Genomic DNA, 21,423 nt, shown 5'->3' on the forward strand with positions numbered 1-21,423 from the left:
AGCAGAGCCTGGTGCGGAAAAACTCCAGGCGGCCCTGGCCCCACCCACCTGCAGGTTTGCCTTCTTCAGCCGGTCGTTCACCAGCTCCGTGTTGCCCTGTTCCTCCTCCAGCTCCTCCTCCAGCTGAGCGATGCGGGCCTCCAAGCGCCGCTTCTCTTCCAGCGCCAGGGCTCTGGGTGAGAGCGGGGAGCAGTGAGACAGGGCCTGTCCCAGAGGATGGGCACACCTGCCCTTAGCTCAACATGGCATGCCACGGCTCACCCTTTGCCACTGCTGTTGGCAATCTCGTCAGCCAGCTCATCCCGCTCCTGCTGGGCCTGGCGCTTGGCACGCTCGGCGGCTGCCAGTTCCTGCCATGAGAATGTGGACTGTGACCATCTGGGACACCCCAAAGTCCCTTGCCCCCCCCCCATTCCTGGAACTCGCAGCACCATGCTCCCCCAGCCCCTTGCCCTTCCTCTCAAACCCCCTCCCAGGTCTGCCTCTTCCATGAAGCCCTTCCTCATGAGCCCCTCTGGCTTACAGGGCTGATTCCTCCCTCTGAGACCATGACTTAGGCACCTCATTTGCAAAGCCCCTCTCTCTAAGTGTTACAGCCAAGTCAGAGTGGGGAGGTAGAGATAAATAAAAAACTGTCCTGGGCTAATGGGATCTGGTCCCTCTGCATTCTGGGGAGACCGGAAGTCGGGAGGACAAGGATGGGAGTTTGGGTGAGAGCACAGAGTCTGAAAGCCAGTTGGGTAAGGTGGTCCCAATAGAGAGCCACACTTGATCTCAGAGGGAGGGCTGACCCCAGGTCCAGGCTCGAGGGCACAGCCATGAGGACAGTGTGGACGAGGACATGCCCAGACACCCAGCCCCAGTAGGAGCACCAAGTGGCCCATTAACCTCAGGCTGAAGACCGCGTAGAGCAGAGGGAAGGCTCTAGCGATACACCTCTTGTGTGACAGACAAGGCAGCAAGGGGGACACGTGGTGCCGGAGCATTTGGGAAAGCGCCCTCCCCTTGCCAGGCGTAAACACTCAGCAGGAGGTGGGGAGTACCAGGAAGCTTCATTTCATGCAAGGGAGCTGGCCCCAAATAGTGACAGTTTAACTCACACACACAGTTTAGTCACACCAGGAAGCCCAGCTACTTTACGAAACCCTGCAGGGACTTCTTTCACGAAGCCAAACCCACCCCCAACCCACTGCTGAAGTTGGCCTGTTGGCTGCCAGCTGGGCCACTGGGCGGCCCAGCCTGGCTGGGCAGAGGCCGTAGGCTGCCCCCTGCTGGTGCCCCGAGTGCCCCCCTGGGGCCTGGCCCACCTCCTGCAGCTGGATCATCTCGGCCTCCATGCTCTTCAGCTTCTTCTCGTTCTCCTTGGCCTGAGCCAGGATCTCCTCTCGTGATGCACGTGTGTCCTCCAGTTCCCGCATGTAGTCCTTCATCTGGGCCTGGGGTGGGCAGGTGAAGCTTGGTACCCCCCACAGCCACCACCCCACCCTCAAGACCTTGGGCTGCTTTCAGCCTGCTGCCACATGTAACCAACTTAACAGTAAAGGGCATAATAATGACACGGATCTTTTTAATCCTTATCATTTTCACACGTTTTTTGACCATCGGGTTTTACAAAGCACACCTTCGGCAGTGTCAGTCACCAGCTACCCATCAGCCCGAGCTGTAATCTGGGCTACACTTTTTACAACGTCCTGTTGACCCAAATGCAGCAGCGCTCCAAGGCTGCTCCCTGGGACACCAGCTCCTCCGGGTCCACACCCACCTGCCAGGTCAGCCCCCACTATAGGGAAGAAACACATTTCCTTTGTTCTCCTGTGATTGGTTCTAACTCTAAAGATCTTAGTCAAATAGGTTTGTTTCTTTTTTTTCTTCTATAGATAAATCCTCAAGTGGGACTCCTCAGGCCAGATGGTAACAGGGACAACTGCCTTACGACCTCACCGACAGACCCTAAACTTTTTCTTTCTGTGGCTGGGTTTCGGTGTGCCACGTGGCTTCGCAGAGCTGTTTTTTAAAATTTATTATCTTTGGGGCGCCTGGGTAGCTCAGTCTAAGTTAAGCATCTGTCTTCAGTTCAGACCATGATCCCAGGGATCAAGTCCAGCAACGGGCTCCCTGCTCAGTGGGGAATCTGGTTGTCCCTCTGCCTCTGCTCCTCCTCCCACTCGAGCTCTCTAATAAATATACAAACTCTTTTAATAAATAAAGAGAATCAAATGAAATTTGTTATCTTTCATGTATCCTGATGATCACAGAGTACTGTATGGACATAGTGATGAATAACTGTGTCATACATGTGAAACTAACGAAACACTATATGCTAATAATGTTGAAGTTATTAAATTTTAATAATACTAAATTTTAATAATAAAAAACATATAAATAAACAAGACCTATGATCTTTACTTATTGGTGAAGTGAGAATTTCCCAAGTGTGCATTCTGTGCTGTGGGCTGCAGATGGGGTCTATGCTCAACTCGGAAGCTTCAATCACTGCCCACTAAGGCTGTATGGGGTCGGGACCTGGGCCATGACCCCGGGCCATGTCTGGTTTACTCTGGAATCTACCACCAAGTACTACATCCCTACATCACTGTGTTTCTAGGTTTATGTGCATTTCCTTGCTTAACACACACAAAGTCAACGATCTTAGTGCAAGTTTCTTTCTGTTCCAAGACTGAGGGCATCCTAGTCGGCCATGGAGAGGAGAGGGTGGTGTTCCTCGGCACTTGTCAGCCACCGACTAGTGCCCAGTCCCTGCCTGAGCCCAGGTAGCCGCGCCCCGCATGGCCCGTGGCCTCACCTGCAGTTTGCGCAGCTGCTTGATGGCCTCATCTCGGTTCTTGTTGGCAGAGTCGATGTGGGCCTCCAGGTCTTTCAGGTCCATCTCCAGCTTCTTCCGAGCAGCCACTGCCATCGAGCGCTGCTTCTTCTCATCCTCCAGTTCTGCCTCCATCTCCCGCACCTGGGGGACAGGCCGATGGCTCAGACAGCAGCATCAACACCCAGACCCTGCCCCGCTCTGAGCCCAAGCCAGGCTGCACAGGGCCTGCAGGGTCCCACGAAGACTATAGGCCATCAAAGAAAGGGTCCCTGACCCTGGAGACAGGCGACTGGAACCTGAAGGAGTGGAGGAGGAGCCCGACACAACCCAGGGGGAGAAAGGAGAAAGAAGCCTGCCAGAAACGGGGGTGAGCGTGGGGGGCCGTCCACACCTGTCTGACCAGCTGTTTCTTCTTCTCCTCACTCTGCTCATCGCGGCCCTGCAGGTCCCGCTCGAACTGGGCCTTCATGGCCTGCAGGTTGACCTCCAGCCGCAGCTTGGCGTCCTCTGTGGCCTGCAGCTCATCCTCCAGCTCCTCCAGCTGCGTCTTCATCTCCTCCACCTGCTGCTCCAGGGCCCGCTTGGACTTCTCCAGCTCGTGGACCTGACCCCGCCGAGGGAAACCGAGTCAGGAGCTGAGGAATGAGGTCCCTGACGTCCCCAGCCTTGGTGTCCGCTCAGCCCCTAGTCCATGGGGCTGTCCCCACTCCGCCCTCCCCAGAGCCAGCCGCCGACCCGGTACTCACGCTCTTGCCGACGTCATCCTTGGAGCTCATGAGGTCCTCCATCTCCGTGCGGAACTGCTTATTGAGCCGCTCCAGCTCCGCCTTCTGCTCCATGGCCTCCTCCAGAGCCCGGGCCAGGGACAGCGCCTTGGTCTCCTTCTCCCGGGCCTCTGCCTCTGCCCGGTCACGCTCCTCCGCATACTTGGCTGAGATGGTCTTTTCCTCTGCCAGTAGCTGGGGGAGAGGTGGTCATTATGAGCCTCCAGCCCTCAGGTGAGCAAAGCCTCCACACCCATACTCCTTGGGGACTAAGGGTCCTAGGTGCGGGTCTAAGGGGAGGGGACCAGGCTGTCGCCCAGGGTACTTGGCGGGCCCCAAGTGTGGCACATGCCATGTAGCATGTCCTTGTAACCAGACTAGGACAGAGATCACCTCTGCCAGCACCCTGTGAGGCCAGTTTTCATCATTTAACAATCAGCACCCCTTCCCTGAGAACGTACACGGAATGTTTCTCCCTCAGAACTAGAAAAAACCCTGTTCTCCTGAACAACCAGTTGCTGTTTTCCTTAAAAACCATGTCCATCTGGCTGTTTAGAGGCCCACCTGTGGCGCTCGTCAAGGATGCCCATTTACGTTCAAGTTCTTGGGTGTCCACTCTCCGTGCAGGCCCACCTGCGGCCAGACCTCATCACCCCATCTCCCCAAACCTTCTGCCGATACCTCTTTATTCCCCAGCCCCATTTCTTAAACAGCCAGAGGATCAATGTTCTAGACTTCGCCAGCACCTTGCAGGGGTGCAACTGCGGACAGCAGCGAGGAGAGGAACGTGGCGGGATCCGGTGCACCTCCACCCCCAGCAACATGTATGGGGCTACACTTGACCAGTTTGCCTGAACTGTCCTACCCCACTGTCTGGATCTCTCCGTAAGGGGCCCCAGAGCTTTTGGAATGAGGCAGAGGTAGGATGTATCAATAAAAATCCTATATCACAGGGATGTCATTAGGACATGTGCATACTTGACGTTGGGGTTTTGAGTTCAAACCCCATGTTGAGAGTAAAGAAAAAAAAGTCCTATGTAAGAGTCCTATGTAAAAGTCCTATGTAAGACCATCTGAAAGATGTCAGACGTGGGAAAGGGGAAGAACACCCTGCTGCAAGGGGGAGCCCTGCCCTCCCCAGCGAGGTGTGAGGTGACCCCAGCCTCGACGCCCCATGGATGTGCCTGACAGGACAGGCCCAGGGGGGCAGCCTGGCCGCACCCACCTGGTCGAACTTCTTCTGCTTCTTCTCCAGGTTGGAGGCCGTCTGGCGTTGGTGGTCCAGGTCCACGAGCAGGTCGTCCAGCTCCTGCTGCAGCCGCGTCTTGGTCTTCTCCAGCTTGTCATAGGCGGCCACCTTTTCCTCGTAGCGCTGGCCCAGCCCCTCCAGGTCCTTCTGGAGCTTCCTCTTGGCTTCCTCCGCGGTCTCCAGGCACCCCACGCCATCCTCCATCTTTTTCTTCATGTCCGTCACCTGGGCAGGGGCACAGAGTTAGGCAGACGGCCCAGGTCCAGGGCAGGGGCAGCCAGCTCGCACGCCATGAGCAGAGGCCCAGTTATGGACATGCCCCTCTTCAGCTGAAGTGAGAGAAACGAGGTTTCTGCCAAGGGCATCTGCCTAGTGCCTGCAGCCCTGGGTCGGCCTCTCGGTCAAGATGTACACCAAGCCTCTTGCTTTCCATCGTCCTATATCATCCTCCGACATCGGTCTCTTGCCAGGGACAGAGTCTGTCTGCTGCAGGCAGGAGATCTACGGGCATCAATCCTGCAGCCCCCTTCGCACTCGGAGCCAGAGCTGCCACACCAGCCACCAGCTACTCCCACCCAGACTGGAGCACAGACTACACCCCTCTCCCCAGGAGGCAGTACAGATCTCCTGGCTGGCCGCTGAGCCCTACATGAGATGTAGAATGCGACTCTTAATCTATTTCCGGTTATAGACCCTCTGACGGTCTAGAAAAAGACTGTGACCTCCTTATAATGGTGTTTTAATGAGCGTGAGATGCTAAGATCAGCAAGTACAAAATTACAGAAAAATGCAGTTGCTGGGTACTTCTTTACACTGTGACACAGTGTCCATGTGCTCCCTTGTCAGTGTGTCCAGCACGAGCTCCCGAAGCGACGGGCCCACCGTGATGCCCCAAAGCTCGCCACGGCTCAGACACAGCGATCTGTGGTTTCCTTCACACCTCATGTACTGCTGCTGCCTGCCTCACAGCTTACATGTGTGATCGAACACCACGCTGATGTCAGCCTGACTAGTGGAAAACACAGACAGAACGTCTCCTCCACAACATGTACAGACCCCTGAATTCCACCTGAGACCCTGGCTAGCAGCTCTGGCTGGCGAGGGCAGAGCTTCCTGAGATACGGCGCCCGGGCGGACTCTCCCCAGCCTACAGACTCCCCGCAGCAGCTCCCGAGTCTCAAGGGGGCAGCGGGGCACCCAGCAGGGGAGCGGTACCGAACCTGGGCATGGAGGGTAGCGATCTGCTTCTCCAGGTTCCGCTTGGCCTCCTCCTCCTCTTCCAGCTGCTCCCTGAAGGAGTTCTTCTCATCCTCCATCTGCTTCAGCTTGGTGCTCAGGCTCAGCTTCTGCCGGTTCTCCTCCTGGAGCAGCTCCTACACCGAGACACGCGGGACACCGGGGCTCAGGGCCAGAGCCTTGCAGGCCCCACACCCTCCACGGGAGGGAGGAGCCGGTCCCTCTGATTTGGAGGACAGCTGCTACAGACCTGGCCGGGGGGAGCAGGAAAGAGGAAGGGCAGAAGGACCCGGAGACCCTATAGATACGGGGGAGGACGGGTCATCGGAGGAGTTGGGCCCTGCTGCCGTCTTTACCTGTGTGTCCTGTAACTGGGACTCCAGGGCGGAGAAGTCCTTGGTGAGCTTGCTGGACTTGCTGTCAGACTGGGTGAGAAGCCCCGTCACGTTGTCCAGCTCAACCTGCACGGGGATGGGAGGGAGAAGGCCCATGAGTGCTTTGGCCCCACCTCAGCCGTCAGGCCAACCCAAAGGCCTCCCTGAAAGGGAGCAGGGGAGGAGCTCTGGAGATCCGGGCCAAGACCGAGTCGCGGCAGCAGGCACCCCTGCCCGGGGCCCGGGACGCAGCGGAGGCCTCACCTGCAGCTTGGTGACCTTGTCGGCCAGCTCCGTGCGCACGCGCTCGCCCTCGGTGAGCTTCACCTGCAGCTCCTGCAGCTGCGCCTCGGCCTTCTTGCGCTTGTGCTCAGAGTCCCCTTTGCCCTGCAGCAGCACCTTCACCTCGTTGGCCAGCTCCCCTCGCTCGTTCTCCAGCGTCTGCTTCGCCTTCTCCAGGTTGGCTTTCACCTGTGGGGATGCAAGCCACGAGGTGGGAAGGGGCAGTGAGGCCCTGGAAGAGCCCGGAGAGAGGAGTCTGCTCTCTCGGCAGCAACACCAGCGGGCCAGCCTGGGGGACACATGCAGCCGAGAGCCTCCGGCCGGACGCTCAGGCCTGACCGGCACTCCTCACTTGGCCGGACGGGACACACAGCCCGTGTCCTCAGCTTAGCAATGGTCCCTGCCCAGCTCAAGCATAAGGATCTTATGGAAGGAAGACTTTAGCAGTATCAGAACACCAAGAGAAATAATAGCTGCTCAGTCAGGCTTCCAGTAAAGCCTCTGTGAAATGTGTGTTCTTTGTGATGACGTGATGATCTTCCAGAATATCTACGAGTGGCGTGTATAGAATCCACTCGACAGTCCCATTCTGCTCTCCACTGAGCTGGTCACAGAGTCATAGATGTGTGTCAGGGGGCTGCACACATGACGGGGTATGTTGGGAAAGGAAAAGCTGAAGGGTAAGGTAAGGCTTCCACCAGAAGGGGCCTGGATGGACAAGGCACGCCTCTGAGAATATTGTACAGGCCGTCACGTGCAAAAGCCTTTGACCTCTCGGGCTGCATGCTAGGGGCCACAGCAGGCAGAATGTGGTCTTGGAGAACTGTCTGGCCCAGCCCCTGCCTGAGACCAGCAGGATCAATATCCCAAGGCTTCCCACCAAGACTCCAGCTGAGGACATGGGGGTGCTCCAGAGAAAACCTGGGGCCCTCTGGCACTCGGCACCAGGCCACTCCAATTCATGGGGGCTTTCTGGTCTGGCGGGTCCTGAACAAAACACTAACAGTCATTCTCAAACAACTTGCTGAGTCTTTATCGTTCACTTGTTCACGTGCTTTTACCTGTCATCAACTCCCAACAGTCAGGGATTTGCATGAGACAGACCTATCCTTCGCCTCCTCTACAGATGGGCAGACTGAGGCACAGAGGCAGCGACTGGCCTGAGTCACACAGCCGCTTAGGGCTGGAGCCTGGACTTCGACCCAGGCAGCTGGTACTGGAAGCCACTCTGCTCTGCAGGCCTGGCCCAGGCGGCAGCCCACCTCCAGGAGGACTCTGCCCCGCCAGCAGCCCAGTGCCGCCCGCAGTCACGGAGCCCGTCCCAGGGAAGCCCACGCACCCGCTTCGTCTGCTCTAGCTGCTCGGCCAGCTCCTCCACGGCCTGCGAGTGCTTCTGCCTCATCTCCTGGATCTGGGCCTCATGGGTCTTGGCCTCATCCTCGAGGGTCTTCTTCAGAATGTTCACTTCCTGTTCGCGTTTGGACCTGTAAAGAAGCACCCTCAGGATGGAGGCCAGGCCTGGGCGTGCTGCCGCCCTGGGCTCTTCTCCCCAGCTGCAAAGAGCCTGGCAAGAGGCGCCGGCCACCCCAGCCTTGCTGCCCAGCCATGCTCCCTTCCAGGCCATGAATCCTCCAGCCCAGGCTTGCAGACGCTCTCTGAATCTGGGAGGATTCAGGGCTCACCCAAACTCCACAGCAGTTTCTTCAACCCAGGGAAGAGCTGCTGAGGGGGCCTCACCCTCCCTGCCCACTCCCCACTCCCATCCTTAGTGACTTGGCCCCTCGGCTGCAAAACGCACCTGAGCTCTTGCTGGGCAGCCGTGGAGTCCAGAGTGTCCTCCAACTCCGTTTTCAGAGCCTCCAGCTCCTCCCCGAGGTCCCGCTTCTGCTTCTCAGCTTTATTTCTAGAAGCTCGCTCCGATTCCAGGTCCTCCTGGAGCTCAGAAATCTGGGATTCCAGCTCACGAATCTTCTTTAGGGCCATATTCTTCTGGGTGGCTTCTTCCTCCACTCTGTCGAAGAGACCAACATCAGGAGGCTCTTTCCACCTCAGGGAGCAGAGCGTGAAGAAAAGGCTTTGGAGAGGAGCAGCCAAAGCTGCTTCTGGAAATCGTCACCATAGGCCTCAGGTGCTCCTCTCCACAGAAACATATCTGACGCTTCCAGAAGATTTAAAAGCAAAACCACTCTGAGAACTGAAAAACGTCATAGAAGAATCACTTCAGGGCGCCTGGGTGGCTCAGTGGGTTAAAGCCTCCGCCTTCCGCTCAGGTCATGATCCCAGGGTCCTGGGATCGAGCCCCGCGTCGGGCTCTCTGCTCTGCAGGGAGCCTGCTTCCTTCTCTCTCTCTGCCTGCCTCTCTGCCTACTTGTGATCTTTGTCTAATAAATAAATAAAATCTTTAAAAAAAAAAAAAAGAAGAAGAATCACTTCATTTTCCAAACTGAAATTCAGTGCTTGAAATGTAAAAATAAGTAAATAAGTAAATGTTAAGTGAAAATTAAAAAGGAAATGAAACGCCGCCTGCACTGCACCATTACAGCAACTAAGGAAAACTACAAAGGTGCAGTACATACCCTGGGGGTGAAAATTACACCAGTGCAGGTTCGTTAATTGCAATTAATGTGCCCCCCCCCCGCCCTGGGGATGCGAAGTGACACTGGGCAGGGCCGCATGGGGGAGGTGCAGGGCTGTTGGGGAACTCTGTGCACCTTCTGCTCAGTTTTCTTGTGACACTAAAACGAAGTTTTGGGTTTTTTGTTTTTGTTTTTAAAGCAGACCTATAACCAGAAAGTTTAAAAATGCGAGAAAGGAAGGCCTAGGGCACTGGGGATGACTTCTGGGGGACTAAAAAGGGACAGTGACGAAGCAGCCACACGCATGCCCTAACGGGACACGACCTATCTTGCTGCGCAACAGCTCCAAGAGGACAGCAGCAGCACAGCTTGCATGGCAGCAGGTGCCAGCAGGGTGGACAGACCCTGCTGTGGGCTATGGCCCTCACCTGGCCAGGGCGGCCTGCAGCTCCTCCTCTTTCTTGGCCAGTTGCATCTTGAGCTCGGCGATCTGGGCCTGCAGCTCGGCGATCTGGTCACTGAGGTCAGTGGAATCCCCCTCTAGCTTCCGGCGAGTCTTCTCCAGTTCCTGACGCTGCTTCTCCTCTCTTCGGAGGCGTTCTGAGGAACAAGCCAGGGGACACCAACAGAGCCCTCAGTGCCCACAGATTTTTTTTTCCACCTTTTTCTATTTTTACAAAAAATACTGAGTTTTTGTTCTAAAACATATGTGAGCCTTAAAACATCACAGTAAGCAGACACTTGTACCCAAGGCTTGGATGAAGGAAAGAACACCCCCCGAGTTGCCACATCCGGTGTCACCTCAAACTCTGCTGACCTGCCCTGCCAGGGACCTACGTTCCCCTGCAAGTTGTGTTCACGGCTCCTTTGTTTTCCTTTAAGTTGTACCAGGTCTGCCTCCCTAAAACACAGGCTTCATTCAAGAACTTAAATTGTGTAAGGGAACATCCTGTATGAATTCTATACAGTCATTATGGGCGATCAGGGTCCAATGTATGGCCTTATGATTCCCATTAGGATGTCACTCAGGTAACCCCTTAACCTTTCTGTGCATCACCTGAACAAGGATAAGGAGACCACCTGACTCAGGAGGTTGCGAGGCTCGTGGGCATTGGTATTCGTAAGCACTCACGACAGCTCCTAGCCCAGAGTCTGTGCTCAGTAAGGGTCAGCGACTCATTCCTCCACTTGCTTCTGTCACTCAACAGTAAAACCTTGAAACTGAGCAAGTTAAGGGTCAGTGCAACTGAGCTCCATGGACCAGTCTGGTGAATGGACCCCAGCAATCCCTGTGCCACTACTGATGGGCGTTCGGGTCGCGTTCACCGTGTGCCCTCAGGAGCATTGCTGCCATGGGCGCTAGCCCGGAAGCCCCAGGGTATGTGGCCAAGAGTGCTGAGTTGGTTGTAGGCACGTGAAGCTTCAAAGCCACCAGGCAGCACCAGACTGTTCAAGGCCACTACCAATTCCCACTCCCACTAGACGTGTGTGTTCAGACTGTCCCACATCTCTCTTAACACTCACCGGTGTCAAACCTGAGCCCCCCTGTGTGTCTGCCCGCCCAGTGGCTCTGCCCTCCTAGACCTGGATGAGGGAGAGAGTCCCTGGGCAGCAAGGTCCCTCCAGCACCTTACTTCCCCTTTCCGGCCTGACTCGCCTCAGCCCTTACAAACGTGAAGGGGGCAGGAGGGGATAGGAAAACCCTCCTGGTGCTCAGTCTGGACAGTCTGGGCCCTACACACCAAGTGCCCTGGGCACACAGGGCTGCCCCGAGTCTCTGCTGACGGAGCGGTGGTTTTTGGCATGAGCTCGGAGCCTCCACAGTGGTCCCCTCTCACCTGTCCCTTTGCTACCTACACGTCTCAAAAGACACAGACCTGTGTTCTACCTTGTTGTCCTCCCACAAGACAGGGAGACGAAGGCACAATTGGTCACCTGCCCCGAATCAAGCAATGGCCTCTCGTGCCATCTGTCCAGCCCAGCCCCGCATGGTGTGGCTGTACGTGTGATTTAGTGTCGTCCCTGTGGACGCCCGTTCACTGTGCCCCCTTGAAGAGAAGAGAAACTGAAGCCCACGGAGATTACGGGAGAGCTGCGAGGTGACACAGCCGGTAAGCGGCAAAGCTGGGGTCAAACTTCGGACCTCTCAGGACGTCAATATTGTGCAACTCACGGCACACGACAAGAGAGAAATGCCGAAGTGTTCTAAGAGCCCCTCACGTGGAGGAATATCCGTCCCCAGTCCAGCCAGTGCCCGGAGGCCCAGACACCCACAGGGACCAGAGCTGTCCCCAAGGTCTTCAGGGCAGTCGTTAGGGGCTGCAAATTACGAGCCTGCCTGCACGCAGTGAACACGAGACCAGCCCAGTGCTCCTGCTCCCGGCAGCAAGGTCCAGCTGGGGCCTGCAGCAGGGGCACCTCAGTCCCTGCCTGCTGCCTCTTACCCTCCAGGTCGGTGATCATCGCCTCGTGCTTGTTCTTCAGCTTGGCGAGGCTCTTCGATTTCTCCTCCTCTTCCATGAGATTGGTGGTAAACTCGGCTATTCTGTCTTCCAGAAGCTTCTTCTCCTGAGGGGTGAGGTGGGTCAAAGAGTAAAGTTAGTTGAGCACAGAACACTTTAGCACTCTTCAAAGTATAACTTGCCTGGAAATTTAGGACTGAACCAAGGGGAGGACTCAAATGCTTGATTCACTAGGATTTTCTAGATCAAAGGGTAATCCTGAAAGGTCACCAGCTGGCACCTGGGCAGCGCAGGCGGTTAAGTGATGGACTCTTGGTTTCGGTCATGATTTGGGGTCCTGAAATCAAGCCCCAAGTCAGGCTCTACAATCAGCAGGGAGTCTGCCTGAGATGCTCTCCCTCTGCCCCTCATGGTCTCTCTCAGATAAATAAATCTTATAAAGAAAAAAAGTCACTGGCAGCCCTGAATCAGCTGGGTGGGCTTCCTCAAGGTCTACAAATGGGGGTGCCTAAGGCCTTCCTGGACCTGCGTCACCCTTTAATTAAGCTCAAGTAAGAAAGACACATAGGTGGCAGCCAGAATTGGGAAGGGGCTTCAGACACAATGACTCCACCGGCTATGTGCCCGGCCCCCGTCGAATGCGTGGGCTGTGACCTCCGCCTTTCTCATGTGAAAGCTTCTCCAAAACACCCCAGCTGCTCCCCACACCTTCTGCTGCGTGGCTACCACTGGAGTCCTAATATTAACAAGTCCCCAACCAGGCTGACCTCCCAGGCCCAGAACTAACCGAACACCAACCCCCAGTCCAGGTATCTGAGCTTCATGTCACAGAGTCCACAGGCTGTCATCTTGCCACATCCGCCCGGGCCCCACACTTGGGCTTGGGGGGAGCCTTCTGACCCTTTCAACTGACTCGACTCTGAGCTTTTATCTGCTCACTGGATAAGACTCCGACGGGGACCCGACTTGGCTCTAAGAGAAACAGCCACTACACTGGGAAGGCTGTTGGAGAGCACCCGCGCCTCCACACTGAGCCACCACGGTGCCTGAAGCCCCTCGGAGACGGATGTGCAAGACCCCACAGATGGCTCAGCTGTAAGTCTTGCATCTTGAAACCTGACAGAGAGCTTTACCGAGAAGATATGCCAAACCTTGCCCTTGGGCCCCACTCAGTGGTGAGAAACACCCCATTGAGTAGGACGCTGGCATGCAGAGGCCACAGACACGCAGGAGGGCCCGTGATCGCCAGACGCTGTGGCCGCAGGAGAGGGAGGGAGGCAGGTGCACCGGGATCCCGGAGCCTAGCCTGTGCCCAGATGCAACCCCCACCTCTGCCCACCATGTGGCTGGGCCCCCTGGGCTTCACCTTGGCCAGCTTGCAGTTCTGGTCTTCCATGATGATCTGGTCTTCCTCCAGCTTCTTCAGCTTGGCCTCGGTGGTCACCTTCTCCAGCTGCAGCTTCTGGCGGGCGCTCTCCTCCTCCTCCAGCTGTTCCTCCAGTTCCTACCACGGGGCCGGGGAGACTGTGAGCGGGGAGCAGACCACACGGACCAACCCCACCCCACTGGTGGGCTTCCATCTTCACAACTAGGGCAAGCCGAAAAGGGAACCCGGCCCAACAGTGCGCTCGCTGCTTCTGAGGTGCATCCCCGAGCCAGCTGCCCCCCAGCAGCATGAGCCAAAGGCAGAGCCGATCGCCCTGGCTCCTCGGACGGACCACAGTGAGGACTGAGGGTATGAAATCAAACTGCCTGGGATCCCCCGTGTCTGACGCCCATGAGGACTCCCTGCCTGCGGAGAGGAGCTCTCCAAAGAGCGGCCTCCCACAGCCCCGGCGACTGCAGCCTCCTCTCTGGCTCCCGGGGCACTGCACTCCATCCCCTCCACCCCATGTCCTGCAGGCAGCACTACCCCTTCTTGGGAGGAGAAAGGGGGCTGACCTGGATGTTCTGCTGCATCTTCTTCTTCTCGGCCTGCAGGTGCTGGCAGCGCTCCTCCTCCTCCTCCACCCTGGCCTCCAGGTCATGGCAGATCTCTTCGAGCTCCTGCTTCTTGGCGGTCAGGCGGGCCCGGAGCTCCTCCGCCTCGGCACACAGCTCCGTTTCCGCCTGGAGCTGCTCCTGCAACTGCAGCTTCTCTGCCATGAGCTGCAAAGAGCATGGGGACCACGTGAGCCCTGGCAGCTCGGAGGTCCTGGCGCTCAGGCTTCCCCGCCCACCAGAACAGTTCCTGTCTTGAGGCTGCTGAGGCTCCCAGGCACTCCCCAAATATCGTGTTCCGGGTCCTTCACCATTACCCTGTGAGCCGTGCACCACCATCCCCGGTAAATGGATTCGGAGAGATTTACCCAACAACCAGGAACTCTCTGTCCCACCGGGCACCTCCCTATATCACAGAATCCCAGTGGGGTCTGTTTACAGGAACAGCAAAACCTCTCCGGCAACTCCCAATACGCCCCGCCTCCTGCTGGCCAGCAGGTGGCAGCACTGGGAGCGGCCGGCCCAACAACAGGCCAGAGCCCACAGACCCCTACCTGGGACTGGAGGGTCTCCATCTCTGTGAGCCTGTTCTCAGCGGCCAGCTGCTTCTCCCGGACCTTCACCAGCTCCTCCTCCTTGGCCATCATCTCCTCCTCCTGCCGGCTCACCTGCAGCAGTGGCTTGACCTGGGAGAGATGGAGGCAGAGGCGCTTGGCTAAGGATACCTATTCAAGCCCTCACCTGCAAAGGGCAGGCTCGAGGGGCAAGCTCCCTAGAGGGATGGCCAAACAGACCCACTGCGGGGGGAGAAGGAATAGGTACCAACACAGACCATCTTCCTGGAGATGGATTCGGTGCTGGGTGTCCGGGGCCTCTGACCCCGCTAAAATACAGGTCAGGGAAACCACCCGTGCGTGCACAAAGATGTGGACAGCGTGTTCACATGGATGAAAAACTAGGAAGGAGAGAAACACACATGACGGGGAGAGCGGCCAGATAAAACAGGAAGTGTCTCCAGGGGACAAGACGCTGACTTTTAAAAAATAATGCTCACGAAGGAATCCTAAATGGCAAATACACAACACAAGCCTGGTTACACAAGTCAGAGCTCAGCTAGGTAAGACTGCGTGAGTATGGTTTGTGAGCGGAGACTTAAAGAGTAAAAAAGCGGGAATAAACATGCAAACGTCGTCCTGGCACAGACACACTGGCTCGGGGCTGAAGGAATCACGTGTGAACGTCTGTCTGCTTCTCTACACTCTGTGTTAGTTTAACTTTTCACAATGGCCACAAATTATCTATTACAATCGAAAGCAACCTGAACTACATTCCTGATGAAGGGATTTGGGGGGGGGGGGGGGTGTGCCTAGGGAAAGGAAGGCCTGTCCAGCTGGGAGCACCCCATGGCCCTGTGGCTGCTTGGGAGGACAGCACCCCCAGCACGCGCAGCCCCAGCGCCCAGGCCATCCATGCCAGACACATGCCAAAGTGCGCAGGGTCCAGACCCTGCAGGGCAGGCCCAGCCCAGGCTCAAGTCGGCAGGCTCAGGTAAGGGGTGGGCAGGGAGGCCCAGGCTACACGCAGCTCCCTGGGCCCCAAGTCCTTCACAGAGGCCAGAAGGAGGCGACGGAGGCCAGCAGAGTGCTGGGGGGGTCAGGAGCGAGGGAAGCCCGTAGGGAACCCACCTTGGTGAAGAGCCGCCACCACTGCCAGTTCCGCAGCTTGAGGTAAGCGGCGCAGTTCCTCTGCAGGACCTTCATGGCCGTCAGCTGCTGCTGCCGCTTGGCAAAGGCCCTGGGGAGAGGGACCCCGTTAGGGCAGGAGACCACACAGCTCCAGCAGATGGGGGAGCCAACCCTTCCCCACCTGAGATGCCTCAAGGCACAAGTGCAGGGAAGGAGCCTGGCCTTGGGGGTGAGTCCTGCAGGTGAGCCCCCAGAAGGTGACAAGGACCAAGTCACCAAGTCTTTGTCCATCACCAAGGGACAAGTATGTTCACAGGGTGAAAGTCCCTTGTGGCTAACTAGCTCTGTGTCTAGCAGAACTGCTCGACACTTAGTAGACAGACTGCAGCTTTCCAGCTCCTTGCCACCCTCCAGTGGGGGCCTTTGGTGGAAAATAACAGCTCGTGTCCTGCAAAGGTGGGCTTAATGTGTCAACTTGGGGATATGTGAGGACCCCATTTGTCCAAACACCACAAAGCTATGTTCTGTCTCCCAGGACTCCCAGCTCACACTGAAACACACAGCCACAAGCACAGACACAGGGGTTTGGAAGCCCAGTGTGCAACTGCCATAGCCACTGTCCCGCAGCAGGTGAGCCCTACTCCCGAGGAGAAGCTCCAGACTGGAGGACAGTCTCCTGTACTGGGAGCACAAGGGGCTTGGGACAGGGACCACTGGGCATCATCCCTACAACAAGGGACACCGTGAGGAATACTGGGAAGCACAACTTTGCGGCAGGCAAATCAGGCCCAGAGTCACCCCTTCCCAGCCCGTCACTTTAAACCCGAGACACAAATCCAGAAAGCAGGGGGCACAGAGCTCCAGCCCTGGCTAGCATCCGTGCCCCTGTGCGGCAGGAAAGCCAGGAAGCCAGAGCACGGGCAGGCCGGGCAGAGGTGGGCCCCTCCGAGAACTCACTTCCTGGCCAGGTAGCCCCTGCAGCAGGCCTGGAAGCCGATGATGACGTCCGTGATCTTCAGGTCCCGCTCCTCCTCCAGGTGGGCCAGCACGCCGGCCCGGAAGAAGACCTTACTCTGGCCGATGCGGTACAGATTGCTGTCCAGCTCCAAGGCTTTGATCTAGAGGGGAGCAGAGCGGGCCATTCACCACGTGCCACCACGGGGCCCTGAGAACAACGCTGGAGCCAGCGGGCCGTCCCAGCAGTGGCCACTTCTCCGCTGGGCAGCCTGTCCCCCAGAGCCAGAGAAAGGGGGGCTCAGAGATGCCGGAAGGAGGGGCAGGTGGCTTCCCGCACAGGGCAGGGTGACGCACCAGACAGCGGGAAAACACAGAACCTCGACATCAAAGGGACCAAAAGGTCTTCTCTCCTTCCACCTCCCACCTCCGTGCACTGCCACCACGGGCCACCCGTGCCCAGCCAGGCCACCCTCGAACCACAGGTGGCTGAGCGGCATCGTCACCGTCTCCAAGACCAGGACATGCTCCAGTTCAGGCCAAGCCCTGGACCAAACACTAATTAGGGGACCTGGGGCTTTAACCTCTAGGAGCCTGTGCTTCCTCAGCTGGAGAATGGGAACGATACTTTCTTTAATTAGGACAAGAGTGAAGAAATCAAGCAAATAATAGTGCCTCAGCCCCCGTACGGCTGTGAGATCTGAACAGGAAAGCTGAGCTCAATACAGGGCCACATGTGCTGCGGATGGAGCAGAATGAATGCCCGTTACCATCATTGAGCGGTCTGGGTATAGTATAGGGCTCTCTTGTTAACCCACCGAGGCAGGGGCCCATCTGTCTGCCTGTCTGCCTAGGAGACAAGGACTGAAACACGCCCTGAAAAAGGCAGAGCCTGGGATGGGACGAGTGGAATCTGAACTAGCTTCGGGGGGGGGGGGGGGGGGGGCGGTGGCAAATGGCCCCAACTGTCCTGGAGAGGCCCTGGGAGGAGCAGGGAAGGACACTGCGGGTGGAGTCACCACGGGCATCTGCCCTCCCTGCCCCACCCCTAGCCTGGACAGCCTGGAGAAAGGCTGGCCCATGCACCCTCCCCGTCAGGCCCCAGTCCCCCCAGCTGGTGGCACTGCACAGCAGGGAGCGTTCTCCTCCCTCCCGCCCCCCCCCATCACCTAATGCAGAGCTTCGCACAGAGGTGTCTACTTCTTCCTTCCCTCTCCTCTGACAACTCCCACCCCATTCTCTCTCCGCTTTGGAAAGAACACAGAGGAAAGACAACAGGAGGCAGGGGCAGCCCACCCTGACCGCCTGAAGAACAACACAACACCAATACAGTAGGACACAGAACAGAGGGCATCCGGCCCCAGCTCCGCCACTGAGTCCCCAGGGGCTGTCGTTCATCCCGACACACTGCTGCCCAGCAGGCACTGCTCGAGGGGCTGAGAGGAAATGTTCAGAAGCACACACTGTGGGGGCCTAGAGCCATGCTCCGGGCTGGCTGCCTTGCTGGGGGGCTTCCCTTGCCACCCACACTGGGTGTGACGATCCCAGGAGACACGAGCAAGAAAGCACGAGACTGGACCCCAAAGGAAGGGACCGGCTCCCACCAGAGCCTGCCGTGACCACAGCATTAGTCTCCACACTGCCCAGTCCCGCACGCCATCTCTGACCAGCCCAGGGCCAACAGGGCCACCGAGAGAGGCCCCGGCAGAATCAGGACTGCGTCAGCGCGGAACAACAAAGCGCAGCTGTCATCCAGCGAGAAGGGCCGGGTCCAGGCTCGCGGGCACAGGCCATGCACATGCACACCCACCATGGGTGTCAGCGCCCCCCACCCCCTGCCCCAGCAGGAAGCAGAGACAGCAGCTCTACTTACTCACCATGAGCACGCAGGCCTGCTTCCCGTCCATGAAGCCCTTCGGAATGGAATTCGGTGTGAGGATCTCGTATCTGAGGAAGAACGAGAAGCCTGGTCAGTCCACTCCTCACTTGGATTCCACAGGGCCTGGGATGCACGGGAGAGAGGAGGACCATCCCTACAGGACAGCACACACGGGGATTCCCTTCACGAGTCTCCCAGGGGAGGAAGACATTCGGCAAATGCTACCCTGCTCTCTCCTTAGGCTGAGTGACACAGACAGCCTTCAGGCGTTCCAGAAAGTGAACAGAAATTCACACTGAGCTGTTTCGGTCACACAAGGGCAAGCTTTAGGTTCGGCTCACCAACTGCCAATGGCCCAGTGTCCATATCTGTCCCCTTTCCCCCAAGGCGCTGCAGGGGCCTCTAACAAGTGGGACAGTCCCAGAAACAGAGCCGCATCGGGCCAGCAACTGGCACTGAACATAGTTATGACGCACACAGGACCGTGTCATTGATGTCCTGCTCTGCGCACACGGCAGGAAGCCACAGTGCTCTGAAACCTCCACTTCCACAAAGTCCCCTGAACACCCCCGTCTTTGGCTCATTCCTCTTTAATTTCTCCTCCAAGATGCCTGGGCAGAAGCAAGCAGTACCAGGGTCCCCAGTCAAGAGCAGTGACAGCCAGCAAGGTAACAAGACAGAGAAACCCCTTGTCATACAGAGGGAGGCACAGAGAAGGAACGGGAGGAGCCAGCCAGACCCCCGCTCCACAGGGATGAGGCAACCGCTCCCTCGCCCACGCAGCCCGCCATGGGAAGGGCAGGCCCCCAACCCCGGCTCACCGCTGCCGGAACTCCTGGAAGACCACCCTGTTGGGGAAGCCCTGGCGGCAGATCCGGATGCCCTCCAGGACCCCGTTGCAGCGCAGCTGGTCCAGCACCAGGTGGGGATCCAGCTTGCCAGCCTGGAGAGGGAGACAGACGGGGTGGTCTCACGTCAGCGCCTGGTGTGGACGGAAGGAGGCAGGGCAGGCCCCTCGGGACTCCGCGGGGTAAACGCCCCGGGGGGTGGGAGTCCCGGCAGCCCGCAGGCACCCCAGCAGAAGGCAGACCACAACTATAGCCCGTGTGCTCAGGGAGCCTTGTGCCGAGCCGCACGGGGTCTTTGCCGGGGCTCTCAGTGTGTGGTGGGAGGCAGGGGGAGCACGTCTGCTCAGGGAGACAGACGGGGCCAGGCACCCGCACCTTCTTCTCGTGGTTGGGGATGATGCAGCGGACGAAATTGGGGTTGGTGTTCCTCAGTGTGGCCATCAGCTTGGCCAGCTGCTCCTTGTAGAGCTGACCCACGGTCCGGAACATGCCCTTCCGTGTCTTGAAGGCCCCGGGCAGCGCTGTCTCTGACATGCCGGCCACCTGGTCCAGACCGATGATGCGGTCCACTGCAGAGACCACCCAAAAAAGCCCATGAGTGCCCAGTGGTCCTAGTGCGGGGGTGGAGGGACAGGAAAGAGACAGACACCTGGACAGAAGGAGAAGAAGCTACAGAACAAGACCGTGTCTACTTAGAATCTACAGAGGGCAAAGGTCAACTCCAAACATTCAGCAAACTTGACTTTACACAAGAGGCGGGAAAGGGCAAAGGGTTTGGAGAGCCTGCAAAGCCACGGCAGGGGGTCCACAGGCTAACCCCACAACCCCCCATTCTCATCACCCTTCTTCAGCCCACCGTGCAAGCTAAGCTCCTCTTCCCAGAGAGATGTAACAGAGCTGCAACAGGATTTCAGGGCAGCGAGCCTGGCCACTACACTAGGCTGGCTCTAGGGAGGTGTTAAAACTTGACCTGTAGGACCTGTACGTCCCACTAAGAACAACGTAACAAAAGAACAGTACCCTGAAATCACACTGACCTTTCCTAAGGGCACAGGCTGGGAGTTAGAAAGTGGGAGCTGTTAAGTTACCTGCCATGGTTCTTAGGACTCTGGGAGATCCCTTCACTGTCTGGGGGCCTCCCGTGCAGAGCCCCCTAAACTGGGGACCTAGGGCGCCTGGGTGGCTCAGCCAGTTAAGCGTCTGCCTTCAGCTCAGGTCATGATCCCAGGGCTCCCCTCTGCCTGCCACTACTCCTGCTTGCGCACTCTCTCTCGCTCTGATGAATAAATAAAATCTTTAACAATAACTATAAATAAATAGGTAGGTAGGTTGGGGGCCCAGAGCAGCACACGGTGTCAGGAGCGAAGAGGTCCCAAGGAGTCTGCAGACCCCTGCCCACTCTTGTGTCTTGCAAGGTCTCCGAGCTCATAGTTTTTATCATCTCACACGCCCTCCTGGGACACTGCCCTTGGTTGGCACTGTGGCGCAGGCCCAGAGCAATGAAGGAACCATGTCCTCCGCAGTGAAAGGAAACGAACAAGCAAATCCAACCAATGCGGCTGGTGACCGGAGGTCCATTTTAAGCAAGAGTCAACTTCAAGTTTGAAGCCTTCTGCTCTTGGATATAAAAGCTAAGGACTCTTGGGGCACCTGGGTGGCTCAGTCGGTTAAGCCTCTGCCTTTGGATCAGGTCATGATCTCAGCGTCCTGGGATTGAGCCCCGCATCTGGCTCTCTCCTCAGCTGGTAGCCTGCTTCCCCCTCTCTCTCTGCCTGCCTCTCTGCCTACTTGTGATCTCTCTCTGTCAAATAAATAAATTTTTTAAAAATATTCAAAAAAAAAAGGCTGAGGACTCTGAGACAAAGTCTGTTTCCTACTCCTCTGTGGCCAGAGCTCAGAATTTCTCTGAAGACAGCAGCAGGAGCAAGGACAGACCCGCAAACTGGTCCATCAAAGTGGGAGGCATTCTGGACCTTGTGTACCCAGGGCCCACCCCACTAGCTACCAAAGGCTTCCTGGGAGTGGGAGGCTTGTAAAGGCCGCTCAGGGTGCTCAGAGGAAGGGTGAATGTGCCCCCACAGAAACCGGCCGTTTCAGGGGAGCATGTCCTGCCCCCTGGAGGCTGGGCCCAGAAGGAGCAGAGCCTCACCAAGAGCGCTGAACTAAAGCACAGAGGCTCTTTGCGCACGCGCGCGCGCGCACACACACACACACACACACAGTAGGACACACAACCCCTGAACCTCATGCTGAGATGCCCACAGCCATCCAAGCAGCAAGACAGCACCCCCTTTGGAGAGGGGGCAGCTC

General features: G+C 57.5%; 1 protein-coding gene across 1 annotated transcript in view; it reads right to left on the reverse strand.

Annotated features, from left to right (window-relative positions):
- MYH9 (myosin heavy chain 9) overlaps positions 1–21,423 on the reverse strand; it is an 89,367-nt gene that overhangs the window by 3,834 nt on the left and 64,110 nt on the right. The window contains exons 16-37 of the mRNA XM_059186854.1: positions 19,489–19,682; positions 19,087–19,208; positions 18,264–18,333; positions 16,390–16,550; positions 15,433–15,541; positions 14,302–14,433; positions 13,709–13,915; positions 13,134–13,271; positions 11,750–11,873; positions 9,734–9,905; positions 8,528–8,740; positions 8,069–8,213; positions 6,712–6,918; positions 6,430–6,534; positions 6,058–6,210; positions 4,814–5,062; positions 3,571–3,783; positions 3,216–3,428; positions 2,804–2,965; positions 1,308–1,436; positions 262–350; positions 49–172 (exon numbers count right to left, since the gene is read on the reverse strand). Coding sequence (XP_059042837.1) covers positions 49–172; positions 262–350; positions 1,308–1,436; positions 2,804–2,965; positions 3,216–3,428; positions 3,571–3,783; positions 4,814–5,062; positions 6,058–6,210; positions 6,430–6,534; positions 6,712–6,918; positions 8,069–8,213; positions 8,528–8,740; positions 9,734–9,905; positions 11,750–11,873; positions 13,134–13,271; positions 13,709–13,915; positions 14,302–14,433; positions 15,433–15,541; positions 16,390–16,550; positions 18,264–18,333; positions 19,087–19,208; positions 19,489–19,682 — 3,431 coding nt within the window. The remainder of the gene's footprint in view (positions 1–48; positions 173–261; positions 351–1,307; positions 1,437–2,803; positions 2,966–3,215; positions 3,429–3,570; positions 3,784–4,813; positions 5,063–6,057; positions 6,211–6,429; positions 6,535–6,711; positions 6,919–8,068; positions 8,214–8,527; positions 8,741–9,733; positions 9,906–11,749; positions 11,874–13,133; positions 13,272–13,708; positions 13,916–14,301; positions 14,434–15,432; positions 15,542–16,389; positions 16,551–18,263; positions 18,334–19,086; positions 19,209–19,488; positions 19,683–21,423) is intronic.

The sequence above is a fragment of the Mustela lutreola genome, chromosome 8, assembly GCF_030435805.1.
Source record: "Mustela lutreola isolate mMusLut2 chromosome 8, mMusLut2.pri, whole genome shotgun sequence".
Classification (NCBI taxonomy): domain Eukaryota; kingdom Metazoa; phylum Chordata; class Mammalia; order Carnivora; family Mustelidae; genus Mustela; species Mustela lutreola.